The sequence below is a fragment of the Tubulanus polymorphus genome, chromosome 12 (assembly GCF_964204645.1).
Source record: "Tubulanus polymorphus chromosome 12, tnTubPoly1.2, whole genome shotgun sequence".
Taxonomy (NCBI): Eukaryota; Metazoa; Nemertea; class Palaeonemertea; order Tubulaniformes; family Tubulanidae; genus Tubulanus; species Tubulanus polymorphus.
The window spans coordinates 1369026-1383957 of record NC_134036.1 but is presented as its reverse complement, the minus strand read 5'-3'; the positions used below and the strand labels follow the sequence as shown (position 1 = coordinate 1383957).

Sequence of the window (14932 nt, the reverse complement as noted above, 5' to 3'; positions counted from 1 at the left end):
GACTTTCCTTTTGTAAAACGAATCAAGAACAAAACAAAATAAAACAAACAAAACAAAATAAAACAGAAAGCACCGAATGTATTTCCGGAAATGAATTTTCTTTTGTTAAACAAGACAAAAATAAAAACATTAAGTGAAAAAATAAACATCAAATTCAAATCAGTAAAATCTACATATTTTATTCTAGATTATGTACAATATTCGAGTTCATTATGAAAGTAAAATAATCAGTTATATTCATATAAGGACTGTGAGTATAATCAATAAACGTGACAACAGGTAACAACTAACTGTCAGTAGTTATGTTTATTTTATACTAGAAATTACGAGTTTTCGCTTTTACTAGTGTATATGTATATTAGGTGGATAGGTGGATAACAGTGAGGGAAGGAAGTGGATGATACACGATGTGAACGCGGTGATTACAAATATGAGTTTTTAGATTAACTAAGAATATCTAATTAACAGTGACAATTACATAAATCATCTTTATATTGAAATCTATTTCTATTGAGAAATATCTGAATATATCTTTATTTACATTGAAATTATAACATAATACAACACTCAGTTTTATAGATACATAATTAGATAGCTGATATATAAATTATATATGAATATATATTCATGAACAAAAAAGTAATCGTAAACATAAACACAATAAAACCGGACAGTTTCTGGAGTAGACCTAAGGTTCCTCAATACGAAAAGTACGTTAATCTTTATGTCCAAGAGTTCGAGCAATATTTTGAATAAAACGATTTAAAAAGATACATGATTAAACTAGTAAGTGAATTTCGTTGCCTCGTGTTCGAGCTAGTGGCGCCATCACTCGGTTAATGCCAGGTGTAAAGTAGCAGTTCAGGTGCCTTTACTCAGATTCCCTTTTCTGATTGTTTGCTTTTCTTCAGCATTTCGAATCATAATTCTAACTAAGGTTCACATAAGTGTCGAATCCTTGTAAATAGAATATCACCAGATCGTGTAGAAACTTGTACTGTTCCTATGAATACGAAAACAAGAAAAATACATCAATAAAATTACTCGTGAAAATACAAAGAAAATCGATTAATTTCTTACCAAATTTGGAATGAATTGAGGTCGAGTCATTCGTAGTTTTTGTATACAGTGATAAATATCGATTTGTTCGCTAGATGGCGCCTTGGTGATCAGTTCAAATGCCGCACAAAATAGCCCTGCTCTCGTTGTGCTGTCCCTGTAAAATTTGCATTATCGATAGAATATGTGATATTGTTTTGAATAATTGACTGATGTTGCTAAGATACGAACATGCAATGTACAACAATAGGACTGGTCACGTGTTCTCTTGTAACTAGATTCACAAACTCGAATAGATGTTGTAAATCAGGAACCGACTCATCCTCAGGCCATCCTAAAAACTGGATCTGACGAATCTGATGCGATTCCTGTGAAATCAAAGAAATACAATTGATCTGATCAGGTCATAGTAAATAGCAATGTCGAAGGAAATTCCGAAAAATGCAGCCATATTTCTCTGAACAGTAGCTACCGAAACAACTCAACATACATTCTGTTTTTGGAGGATCAAATCCCGGCGAACGATGGTCTTACAGGGCAATGAAACTTCCTCTACAGTGATTGTAAAAGGACTGCATTTGATGCTTCCAGCTGCAGGCCAGTAGCTTGCATATGTCTAAAATTATAAGATGTATTCTGGAAAAAGATACCTACAAAGCAGACCTATGTATACTAGATGCTAGACTAGGAATACACCTTACCGGATCTTGTGGATATTCTTGATGCATCATTACAATAATTTCACAGTTATAGTCAAAGATCATTTGCCAGAAGTCAGTAAAAGTATTTGCCATTGGACTTTGTGTTGCTATAAACACGTTTTTATCTGTGATCGTCTGTAAAAAGGAAAGTATTTCAATCAGATTCTTATAACTTATCGATATCTCAACTGAAGATTATCGAGGCCTAATGCCCCCCCCCCCTCTACCAGATATTCCACGGATAGCTATTAATTCAGAATCAAACTCACGTGCACAAATGAAGCATTGATGAACCCTTTATGTGAGAGTTGCGGTTGATACTGTGCCTCGGGAAGGATGTCTTTGTATCGAGACTTGCTAACATTGTTGAGTAGTTTGGCCACTGCTAGTGATTCCTCGTCCTGAATCGGAGTTGATGCCTTCAAAACCTGCATCAGAAAACAACGCATTGGGTAATTATTTTCTTCAAAACCAAACCAAGGAAAAAAAAATTGAAATCTAGTTTATCTGGGTCAATGGATTCATTGCTGCCATCTGTTTGTTATCCAAAACCCTTCATCTCATTTTGGCCGATCTTAATACGTACAAGAAATTGTTCCTCTATTTTATCAGACACGTTTCTAGATACAGGACGCATTGCCTTTCTTTCCTCGTATGATTCTCTGAAACTCGTGGTCGGGTACGCCACCGGTCCCAGTACCAGTTCCTCCAGTAGAATCTGGTGCACGAGAATGTACTGTTTCTGAAGTAGATAGTAATAAGGAACACGTTGTAGTTATCCATTTTGGAAACGTGAAATGAGAGGCAGTAAATTTATTAAGATTTTACCATATTCTGGATCATTTCTGGTCTTTGTTGTCGTAATTTCCTAGTCATGTCGAATACGTTAACGAGTCCATCTTTCTTAGCTTTTTCAAGAAGCTGCTCCGTTGCGATATAACAACCTGTCCTTCCAGCACCAGCACTGAGAACACAACACAAACAATAACATTTCTAAACTTGTCCTTAACGGTAAAGGACTGGAAGATTTTGAATTGAATTTACCTGCCATGAATCAGCACAAGTCCCTGATCCGGGTCGGTAAGACGCTGTTTGATGAACTGTTGCATACGAACAACAGATGAAGCCGGGAACGGTACACCATGATCCGGCCATCCTCGATAGTGAAACACTATTAGATTATGTGCTTGTTTGAGGCCACGCTATGAAATAAATGAAACGTTACTCATCGAGAGAAACCGTTTATAATACTTGTGACAAGGTAACATCGAAACAAAACCTCATCATAAAATGGTGTCATATCGATGTCTACACGTATGAAGGGTCTACCGGTATGAAGTCGTTTGCAATTACAGATAACACCACTGGTAAAACAAGAGTATGATCATTACCTTTGTAATCGATAGGAAATGAACCACTGCCGGAGGCTCAGTGTGTTTTTCCATTTTCTCTGCAACTGTCACTGTTATATCTCCATATCGACCTATTGCATCCAGTTTTGTTGGCCAATATAAATGACACTTCACCTGCAATTGGAATATGAAAAGACGCATTTTTCCTAATTCTCCATGTTTAATCAGCAGAATCTGAAAGCCTTTTTCGAAAACGTTTTTTGCCACCTTCTTATCTTTGCCATGTCCTTCAGTCAGATCAGTGAGTACAATAATAGCTGGACATTTCTCTTGCCAAATCATCCGCCAATGGTCATTGATTGTAGATGGCAATGGAGCTGAAAGAGCAAGTTAGATGAAATACCAATTAACATGAGCGCCAAAATAACATCGGAACAGATTATTGGAATGTTAACAAGACTTACCCTGGCAAGCAATGCATATTACATGACCAGTTAATCCCTAAAAATGAAATATCCATATCAACTACTACAACATTACAAGCACGTGACAAACTTTTCAAGGACAGAAGGATTGATTTATCACCCGAATGTAATTGGCATTGACGTAATCTGATGTTTGATCTTCACTGGTTTGTTCCAAAACAACTCTAGTCAAATCATCTAGAAAAAACAACACTACTTTAACTCTATGGAATGACATAAACTAATAATAATGATAATGTCACATCTACACAATAACGCCTGTTTCACTAATAATAATGTTCACCAGCGCTTTTTATGGTAGTGGTGCTGAATTCACAGAGCATAGGCTTTTATAGCATAACTATTACAGATATATCACAAAGCAGTTCATTTAAATGACAAAAAGATTGATAGATTCTTTTAACTCCTGTTAATGTGTAAAAGCTTGTGTCACAATGATTGTTGGTACCTATATAATGACCAGGCAATACTTACAGGCCAATATGTCTGGAAACCTATTTTTTGCAAGATTCTCCACTTTCTCAGCGCAGTCGCTCAATCCTCGTCTCAACTTGAGAACACTCTAAAGACAAAATAGATCCAAAATGTAAACCTTACTGACGAGCAATCCCAACCTCCCTACAATTCTACCTGAAATTCTTCATTCATATTCTTCCACTCATCAGAGGTCTTCATCAAGGTCTCTCCCAAAAGGTCACAAATCATAGTAGCGCCTTTAGAAGATATGTCGTAATGATGATCCTCATCATCTTGCGTATCATATACTGTGTTCGGATCGTCATAGATACTGTAATACGCGCAGCTTTCTATATGGAGAGAGTCATGAGTCATTATAGTGTTAAAACATTGGGCTTCAAATATAAAAGCTTCATTAAACAAACCTATTGATAATGTAGAATTCGCATGAGCTTTATTTTCTCGTCTTGGGTTACCCTTCAATCTTGCCAAAGGTTTTCCAATACTTTTACCGGAAGGTGAAACAATCTCCATGCCTACTTCATTGCTCGAAGTTTCTTTAGTTTTGAACCCACCGCGTCTGCTTAAGTAAAGACCATATTGTTGGGTAACTCGGCGAGGGGCTGTGAATAAGGGGTATTGTTCGATGTTTGTCTAGTTTTGAACCTGCTGTGCCTGCAAGATGTGAAACTAGGGGTCCAGGGACACCATGCCCACTTGGGAACAATCTAACAATTTCAATATTCAACGTCCCTGGTGACCATATACAAAAACCAATGACCTTGAAACTCACCACAATCATAGAACATGTCATGAGCTTCAACTTTGCAATTGATCATGCTAACAAAATATGCCTAGGTACCTATATAATAAGGAAATACTAAGTAATTCGACTATTCAACGCCTCCTGGTGACCATATAGAATAACTAATGTCCTTAAAACTCACCACGATCATAGACGATGTCATGAGCTACAACTTTGCAATTGATTGTGGTAATTAAATATGCATAGGTACAAATATAATATTGAAATACTAATTTATTGTATTATTCAACGCCCCCTGGTGGCCACATACAAAAACCAATGGCCTTGAAACTCACCGAAATCATAGAAAACATTACGGGCTACAATTTTCTAATTGATTGTGGTAACAAAATATGCTTAGGTATCAATATAATGTGGAAAAACTTTTCCCATCTACGAATGAGTACTGGTGACACCAAGATGGCCGCCAAGTGCGTCATAATTGGCTGATCAAAAATACCGAAAATAACTGGATTCCGTCTACGGACGGACGACGGACGAAAAGTGAACGCAATAGCCAGCTGGGACTAGACTGAGGCGTCCATATTGTGGGTAACTGAATGAGATGGAATTTTGCCGAAGGAGTTTCGGCCGATTGTCAAATGATAGAATATTTGCATTTAATCATAGAGGTCGCCACTATTCACTCCTACCTCAAAACTATAAATAGAACAACAGCCACCAATAACAGTATAAGAACAGCTGCAACAACGCCACCTATTATCCATGCATTACTAGACGGTGCATTAACAGTGATTCTCTCTTGCTGTTCTATTGGTGGATAATGCCGAAACGTTTCCTAGAAAATTAAAAAGAATTAATTGAAAATCATCTTTGAATTGTAAACTGCAATTTCATATGAAACACGAGATGAACTGAAAACTAGTTGTTTTAAAATTATTGAAGTCATTTTAAATTTGGAAACTACAATTCACATTTAGAGAAAAGATGAACTCACTCCGTTATAATTCTCAATGATTCCTAAAATAAAACTGTAAGATTTCCCAGTTTCTAGAGGAGCATTAAAGTAACCACTATAGTTACGTGTATCACCAACTGTAAACTCAGAGGGCACTTCCGGTGGTAGAACTGCAGTAATATAAACTGATAATCCTCGCTGTTTAGCTTCTCCGTACGAGACGTACTGTGATTGGTTGATTGAACGCCTTCGGCGACGGTTGATTGGTCCATCGTGTTTCTTCACGATCACCTCGTAACCGCTGCAAATCAGAGCAAAATTGTTTTATAAGATCATGCGTTATTTATGGATAAATGTATGGAGGACACTTACGTAATGTTACCAGTGTTAACACGTGTTATTTGAAGTGTAACAGTCGTGTCTGTTACGGCTGCTTTCTTGACAACCAAATGAGGAATGGTAATTTTACCTGAAATATAGGTTACTGACAATTTTGACAAGTGACATCAATGAATACTTGATGTCATTGTGTTCAAATTACTCACCTGTCCAAAATCTAACACTGGCAGGCGACCCTTCACCTATACTATTCGAGGCAAAAATCGTACATTTGTATTGAGTAAAAGATATCAGTGACGTCCTTATGTCGAAAGTTGTGATGGAGCCTTTGATTTTAGGTTTGTTTATTGTTTTTATGTCTGATAAAGGTGTTGTGGAAGTTGTACTGATGGGTTCACACGTGAGCTGAAAACAGATAGGGACACGTTACAGTATATAGCTGGTGGTGTCCTCTACTGGTCAGGAAAAGATAATTCCTACCCGATAACTAATGATGTCACCATTTGGACTGTTTGGTGGTGTCCATGTCAATGTAGTTTTCAATGTATCCCTTGTGAATGAGAAGTCGAGAGAAGCGGGAGGTCCTGGTACTGAAAATATACCACAGACAAATTAAATAATGTGATTCTGTGAATTGACATCTACTGGATGAAGACAGCAACATCTTTAACTCAGCTTAATGGATCTACAGATGAAAAGATTTTCTACCTGAAAACAAAGTCTGTATATTTAGTATTTGACTAGTCAAACTCGCAGTTGATATAAGTTGACCGTTCACTAATTTCTGTAGTCTAACAGCTATCTCGTACTTGGTATTAGGAGTTAAACCAGTAATTGTGTGATGTGTAAGGACTCCTGCAGTTTCCTGATTAGTCCAAGTGTTTTCTGATATCTTACTATAAACGACTTGATACTGAACGCTGACAGTACCACGTCCTGAATCTACTACAGAACCCGAGTAAGCTGTCCAACCGACTCTTACAATGTTATCTGTCAGCGCATATTTTGTTAATTGAGAAAATAACTTAAATTCTGAAAAAGAAATCGATGTTAAATTCAGGTGAATCAAACAAAATAAAGGGTAAGGATCTTTTACTTTCGGTTTTTTTGACTTGGTATCATTTCTAATCCATATTGGTTACTATATTTCGGGAATAGGGAGTGAGATTCTAAGGAATCGATGATTCAGTGTAATATACCTGACTCGCACCACTTTCCGATGTAATTCTGTGAACAGCCAGATTCACAGATACCACTCAAATAGTTACAACTTTCACTGTTGTTGTAACATGGATAACATTCAATCATACATCCAAATGAGTTCGATCCCTTACTGCAACTACCGGGTGCTAAACAGAAATTCAAAATTGATACGAAAATATGAATTGTTTGAACATTCGGAAATATATTCTCATTACAAATCACTGAATATTTTAAGAATCGATCAAATTTTTACAATATAACATAATCCATAAATGAATGGGTAAATTTTGGTAATGAAGGGAGACTTCTTTTCATTTTAAAATTTTCGTTCGGGGGTAAATTCTATATACAAGTCACTGAATATTTTCGAGAAAAGCAAAATTCATTTCCATACTCTTTATAGTTTACACATATATATAGTCATTTAAAACTTACCGATATATTTGAACCCAATAACTTCTATTTCTGCCAGTGCGAGATACTCTGCATTACTAATGTTCTTGTGTTGAACGGTGACGTATCGTCCAACTATAGGACCTGGGCTGCATGCTAATGTTTTATGTGTACCACAGAGAGGGGGTAAGCCATGGTAAGCACATTTCTGGTTAGATGTAGAAATACTTGTATCATTGCCATATTCATCTCCAACTCGAATCTCCAGGTTGCGCGAACGTTTTTCTGAGAAAAAGAATTAAGAAGCTTTGAAAGATGAAAACAAATAATAATGCACGACATCCGGGAAGCTGAAGATTGCTTTGGGTGCAAAACAATTCTGTTCAAACTCTTTGAAAAAGAAATATAAAAATAAATTAATTGTTTTCGACAGGCGCACGGCCCCTAACACAAATTTATAGTTATCGACTGAAAATGTTGACACGTCGAAAAAGTTGATTCAAAATTCCAATGACGTATTTTTTACGAAGTTGTCATCCATGGATACCACAGACACATTGTTGTCGAACTGACTTTATTTACAGATTATTGATTATTGTTGACTCTGAGTTCGATATTTCGGTAGAGTTCAAAGTTTCAACTTATCTCGGGTCAAACTTTTCTGAAAAAATCACTCATCTAAACTTGGTTTATATTCAACCAGGCTTTTCGAGCTGAAGTTATATATTTTTTCTATCAGATTTGGCCTAGATGATCAATCAACATTAATAATTTGTACTCACTCCACGAATTCCACGGGTTATCGGTGCAACCAGTCACGTCTCTTCTATCCCAAGGTGTAACTTCATGTACGACGTATTGAGCACCGAGATCAATTCTAATCCAGGCGTCTTGATTATCTTTAGTGTGACACATTCCACTTACCATCTGACCATCTGTACATTTACTACCGTGATAGTCACTTTCAATCCTGAGAATGGATGACATTGCAACTGTTTTACCACGAGCCACGTTTCCTACAAAACACATTTTGTGAATAAGAGATTTGAATTATTTCACGAATTTTCAAAACGAACAAAAACAAATTGATTCAAAGTTATTTCACAATTTCAACTAGAATTAAACAAAACTAACATTTTTTTCTTTACGCGATGAAATAATTAAGAGTTGATCTCAGTTCGTCGACAGTTCCCGGAAGTTTCATAAATTTATGATATTTTTACCAATAAATTTTTTTCCCGCTTATGGATTAGTGACGTTAATCCGTATACGGATTAGTTTTAGTGTTATTCGGTTAATCTGAGATAAATCTAATGAAATTTACATCATTCATTCCTAATTCTTTAAGATTTATTTTTGTAAAGGCTTTCATGGAGTTAATCCGTTAATTTGATATAAATCCGAGGTTCAGTGATATTTGACCTGACCCCGGTTTACTGCAGCAGAAACAGTTGATACAGAAAACTTACCGATTTGACAAGCTGGTCCGGTCCATCCTGGTGGTGTCCAGGGATACGGAGTTTTTATTGTAGACTCACATGCAGTATTATGATTTGGACACGTTAAAGCGCCATCTACATTCAGACCCTTTATTGGACACACATTCAAAGCTGTATTACTGCAATGGCACTCCCAACCAGTACAACTCTTCCCAAAACATATTACTGAAATGACAAAAGAAGATTGTTTTACAAAAAACATTCTCTAAATGTTGTTCTCCAACGATATATATATATATATATATATATATATATATATATATATATATATATATATATATATATATATATATATATATATATATATATATATATATATATATATATATATATATATATATATATATATATATATATATATATATATATATATATATATATATATATATATATATATATATATATATATATATATATATATATACATACATACATACATACATACATACATACATACATACATATATATATATATATATATATATATATATATATATATATATGCACGAGCAAATGTATTTGTGCAATGTTTCGGCTAATGCCTATGAGCCAACTACATTTACTCTTATTCAAGTTTCTCGTTTTGGCTATATCTAATGTGGGATTTCTTGCGTTTAAACTGGTCTCGTCATTCATTTTTAAGTTACCCGCAGTCGACGTTTTGTAACTTTTAGGTTTGGTGTAAATGAATTTCTGAGTGACGTCATTCTTTACACCAACTCTAACTTCATAATCAGTATATGGTTCTAGTCCTGTTAGTGTGAGGCCGGTAGGTTGCGCCACTTTTGTGGTCCATGTTTGTCGGTTCAGTTGTTTATACTCGACTTGATAAACAGCTTTAGTGACGTCACACTGTAACTCTGCAGCAGTTAAAGTCTGCAACATAATTATAATTCACTACATGTTTTTATCATGTGTCACTGAAAGGGAAGGTCACATTTTCTTCCCTTGTCATATCGATATAAATGAACATCAGGTGAATTAGTTGATAAAGTAAGAAATTAAATTAAGTTAGCCCCGGGTTGAAGGTAACACTAGTCTATAAAACCGGGCCCAGGTGAATTTATGTGATTCTGGTTGAGGCAAACTTACGGTCCATGTAAGTATCAGATTGGTTGTCTGGGGCCACGTGTTACTATTCTCAACCGCTGTGGACACCACACGAACACCTTTAGGACCGTTTAATGGATCTACAGTAAAACAAACATGTTCAACACAATTCTGTGTTTGAAATGATGATTAAGAGTTTATTAGAATGAGGGGTTTTACCTGCACACAAAGTTAATACTGTACTAGTCAGACTCGCAGTTGATATAAGTTGATTGTTCACTATTTTCTGTAGTCTAACAGCTATCTTATACCCGGTATTAGGAGTTAAACCAGTAATTGTGCGATGTGTAAGGACTCCTGCAGTTTCCTGATTAGTCCAAGTCTTTTCTGATATTTTACGATAAACGACTAGATACTGAACGCTGACAGTACCACGTCCTGAATCTACTACAGAACCCGAGTAAGCTCTCCATCTGACTTTTACACTGTTATCTGTCAGCGCAGATTTTGTTAATTGAGAAAACGATTTCAATTCTGAAAAAGAAATCTGAGATGTTAATTTCAGGTGAATCGAATAAAATAAAGGGTAAGGATCTTTTACTTTCGGTTTTTTTTTACTTGGTATCATTTTCGATTCATATTGGTTACTATATTTCGGGAATAGGAAGTGAGATTCCCAGGAATCTATGATTCAGTGTAATATACCTGACTCGCACCACTTTCCGATGTAATTCTGTGAACAGCCAGATTCACAGATACCACTCAAATAGTTACAACTTTCACTGTTGTAACATCTACATTCAATCATACATCCAAATGAGTTCGATCCCTTACTACAATCACCGGGTGCTAAACAGAAATTCAAATTTGATACGAAAAATATGAATCGTTCGATCTTTCGGAAATATATTCCCATTACAAGTCACTGAATATTTTTATGAAAATCGATCTAATTTTAACAATAATAAATCCATAAATGAATGGGTGCTTAAAAACCAAACTTTGGTAATAAAGGGAGACTTCTTTTCATTTCAAAATTTTTCGTTCGGGGGTAAATTCTATATAAAAGTCACTGAATATTTTCGAGAAAAGCAAAATCCATTTCCATATACTCTTTATAGTTTACACATATATATAGTCATGTAAAACTTACCGATATATTTGAACCCGATAACTTCTATTTCTGCCAGTGCGAGAGACTCTGCGTAGCCAATGTTCTTGTGTTGAACGGTGACGTATCGTCCAACTATAGGACCTGGGCTGCATGCTAATGTTTTATGTGTACCACAGAGAGGGGGTAAGCCATGGTAAGCACATTTCTGGTTAGATGTAGAAATACTTGTATCATTGCCATATTCATCTCCAACTCGAATCTCCAGGTTGCGCGAACGTTTTTCTGAGAAAAAGAATTAAGAAGCTTTGAAAGATGAAAACAAATGATAATGCACGACATCCGGGAAGCTGAAGATTGCTTTGGGTGCAAAACAATTCTGTTCAAACTCTTTGAAAAAGAAATATAAAAATAAATTAATTGTTTTCGACAGGCGCACGGCCCCTAGCACAAATTTATAGTTATCGACTGAAAATGTTGACACGTCGAAAAAGTTGATTCAAAATTCCAATGACGTATTTTTTACGAAGTTGTCATCCATGGATACCACAGACACATTGTTGTCGAACTGACTTTATTTACAGATTATTGATTATTGTTGACTCTGAGTTCGATATTTCGGTAGAGTTCAAAGTTTCAACTTATCTCGGGTCAAACTTTTCTGAAAAAATCACTCATCTAAACTTGGTTTATATTCAACCAGGCTTTTCGAGCTGAAGTTATATATTTTTTCTATCAGATTTGGCCTAGATGATCAATCAACATTAATAATTTGTACTCACTCCACGAATTCCACGGGTTATCGGTGCAACCAGTCACGTCTCTTCTATCCCAAGGTGTAACTTCATGTACGACGTATTGAGCACCGAGATCAATTCTAATCCAGGCGTCTTGATTATCTTTAGTGTGACACATTCCACTTACCATCTGACCATCTGTACATTTACTACCGCGATAGTCACTTTCAATCCTGAGAATGGATGACATTGCAACTGTTTTACCACGAGCCACGTTTCCTACAAAACACATTTTGTGAATAAGAGATTTGAATTATTTCACGAATTTTCAAAACGAACAAAAACAAATTGATTCAAAGTTATTTCACAATTTCAACTAGAATTAAACAAAACTAACATTTTTTTCTTTACGCGATGAAATAATTTGATTATTTCATCGCGAGTTGATCTCAGTTCGTTGACAGTTCCCGGAAGTTTCATAAATCTATGATATTTTTACCAATAAATTTTTTTCCCGCTTATGGATTAGTGACGTTAATCCGTATACGGATTAGTTTTAGTGTTATTCGGTTAATCTGAGATAAATCTAATGAAATTTACATCATTCATTCCTAATTCTTTAAGATTTATTTTTGTAAAGGCTTTCATGGAGTTAATCCGTTAATTTGATATAAATCCGAGGTTCAGTGATATTTGACCTGATCCCGGTTTACTGGAGCAGAAACAGTTGATACAGAAAACTTACCGATTTGACAAGCTGGTCCGGTCCATCCTGGTGGTGTCCAGGGATACGGAGTTTTTATTGTAGACTCACATGCAGAATTGGGATTTGGACACGTTAAAGCGCCATCTGTATTCCGACTTCTTATTGGACATTGGTCCACAGCTGTATTACTGCAATGACACTCCCAACCAGTACAACTCTTCCCAAAACATTTCGCTGAAATGACAAAAAGAAGATTATTTTACAAAAATATTCTCCAAATGCTGTTCTCCAACAATAATTCTCTTCTTTCTCTGGTTATCATCGGTGCTCTCTTATGGATTGAAATACAATACAATATTTACGATTTCCGCATTTTTTACAGCTCTGGAACCAATGAGTATTGATTAACTCACCTGATGTGTTTGTGATGAATAGACATAGAATAAACAACAGCAAAAAACGAAAGATGTTTCTTTCACGATACATTTTGTCTGTCTGAATGACGCAATATGATATCGCTCACATATCTATGCAATTAACTTCCTTTTGATTTTCAAATAAATCATTTTAAAGGAAGTTTAAACAAATTTCAGATTTGCTAGTTTATTTTGCTCTGTGGGGGAGGTTAGGAAGGAGGCCAGAACAGAACATCAAGGGTCGCCGTTACCTGAGTAGGAAAAAAATAAATAAAAGAAAAAAAATCTTTGAAAGTAAAAAGAACAAATTATCAAAACAAGAAAAAAAACAGTTTAATTCATAGTGTTAACGGATTAACTCCACTTAAATCCTTAGCACGATAGACATGACACCCCTTTCGTGTAAAATGAGACAAACCATTGGTTTTCCCCGTATCAGAAAAAAGGCATCAGCTGAATAGGGTGACCACAAAGCTAATTGATCACCAATTAAAATCATTAAAATCATGGATCATTTTTTCCTATCATTACTTCCTTGTATGAATACGTGAATCCGGGTCATTGTTTCGATAAACTGTAATAATAAAAATACGTTTAAAAATGATGAAATTGTCAAAATAATAACATTCAATATTTAGAAGTCTAGAAAATAAATTCATATTTCTATATGAATAATTTTTACCTGTCGTTAAATCTTTAGTTTTACTGAAATAAAAGAGTGACGATTTTAACTCGATTTTTTCAATTCTTCAAATTTCTGGGTTCAGCAAATACCTTTTGAATAGACGGTACCGAAATAGTCGGTTTGAAGGACTAATGGGATTCGAACCAAATCAAACTAATCGGTAATTGATGAGTTATGTATTAGTGATCTGTTATTGATGAGTTTTCTGTCATTTAAAAAGAAGGTGGCATTTGGTGCGAAACAATTAAAGGGACGACAACAACAAAATGATTCCATAAAAACTTACATTCCACGTGATTTATTTCCTCTGTTTCTGAGTTGTTTTATCGGATACACGAGTAGAAATATTACGATCAGAATGAACGCAATGCTACCAAGAACCACTCCAGCAATTATCAGCGGGACTAAAGACGTGACGGTCCACGCATTGTCATCGACTGAATGAAGAAATGAAGTTTGAAACGCGAAATTTCAATATCTAAATCAGTAGAAGTACAAAGATCGGTTCGAGGATAGGTCATTAGTTTCAACGAATAGCTGAGCATTCCACCTGATGATGGCTGTTAGTCAACAGCCGAAACGTTGTGGTTTCATAATATAAATTTGATCGTATAATTTTAAATTCGAAGTGTGGGATTTCTTCATTTAGCTGAGCATCTTACAAAACACAAACTTTCGCCATTTTTTGTTTTTGTATTGCACAGCTGTTAGTTAGCCGCAAGTGGATATTAATGGGGAATATTAGCGATGAGAATATTCGGAACAGTAATTACCAGTTTTAAGGATATCCAATGTAATAATATCCAGGCTACCGATCGAATTCTTCAGTTGACACGAATGAGATCCATAATCAGACACCTGGACTGATTCGATAGTAACTTCCCAGCACATTATATCTAATCTGAACCAATTAGTTCTGTATATGAACTCGTGGATGCAGTTTAAACTCGTCGCTTGCGGATTTGCATAGTAGCCTATCATAAATCTAACGCTTTCCCCTATTTTTGCGGCTACAG

The 14932-nt window shown here is 35.5% G+C and overlaps 1 protein-coding gene across 2 annotated transcripts; it reads right to left on the bottom strand.

Moving 5' to 3' along the window:
- Positions 1-140: 140 nt before the first annotated feature.
- LOC141914066 (receptor-type tyrosine-protein phosphatase T-like) lies at positions 141-14063 on the bottom strand. Of its 2 annotated transcripts, XM_074805339.1 has the most exons (36): positions 14006-14063; positions 13650-13936; positions 13229-13482; positions 12855-13049; positions 12155-12388; positions 11415-11657; positions 10967-11110; positions 10481-10795; positions 10304-10401; positions 9775-10087; positions 9182-9376; positions 8495-8728; positions 7755-7997; positions 7316-7465; positions 6825-7148; positions 6597-6706; positions 6323-6521; positions 6150-6246; positions 5817-6078; positions 5512-5657; positions 4479-4633; positions 4228-4403; positions 4072-4159; positions 3698-3774; positions 3577-3613; positions 3380-3489; positions 3152-3286; positions 2805-2962; positions 2589-2724; positions 2347-2502; positions 2030-2188; positions 1761-1895; positions 1550-1675; positions 1291-1427; positions 1081-1216; positions 141-1003 (listed from the first exon to the last, which is right to left on the bottom strand). In XM_074805339.1, exons 3-36 carry the CDS (start codon positions 13299-13301, stop codon positions 929-931), a joined length of 5571 nt encoding a protein of 1856 aa, XP_074661440.1. In that variant the 5' UTR covers positions 13302-13482; positions 13650-13936; positions 14006-14063; the 3' UTR covers positions 141-928. The 2 variants fall into 2 exon arrangements, with proteins under 2 accessions (XP_074661440.1, XP_074661441.1); XM_074805340.1 differs by having other exon boundaries at positions 9859-10087; positions 13229-13936; positions 14006-14061.
- Between the last annotated feature and the right edge of the window lie 869 nt (positions 14064-14932).

Coding starts and splice junctions, on each gene's coding strand:
- LOC141914066 (XM_074805339.1), bottom strand. CDS start 13,301: ATGTATCGTGAAAGAAACATCTTTCGTTTTTTGCTGTTGTTTATTCTA. Junction 4,160..4,227: donor ATATGAATGAAGAATTTCAG/GTAGAATTGTAG, acceptor TTTTGTCTTTAG/AGTGTTCTCAAGTTGAGACG. Junction 1,676..1,760: donor AAGAATATCCACAAGATCCG/GTAAGGTGTATT, acceptor TTATAATTTTAG/ACATATGCAAGCTACTGGCC.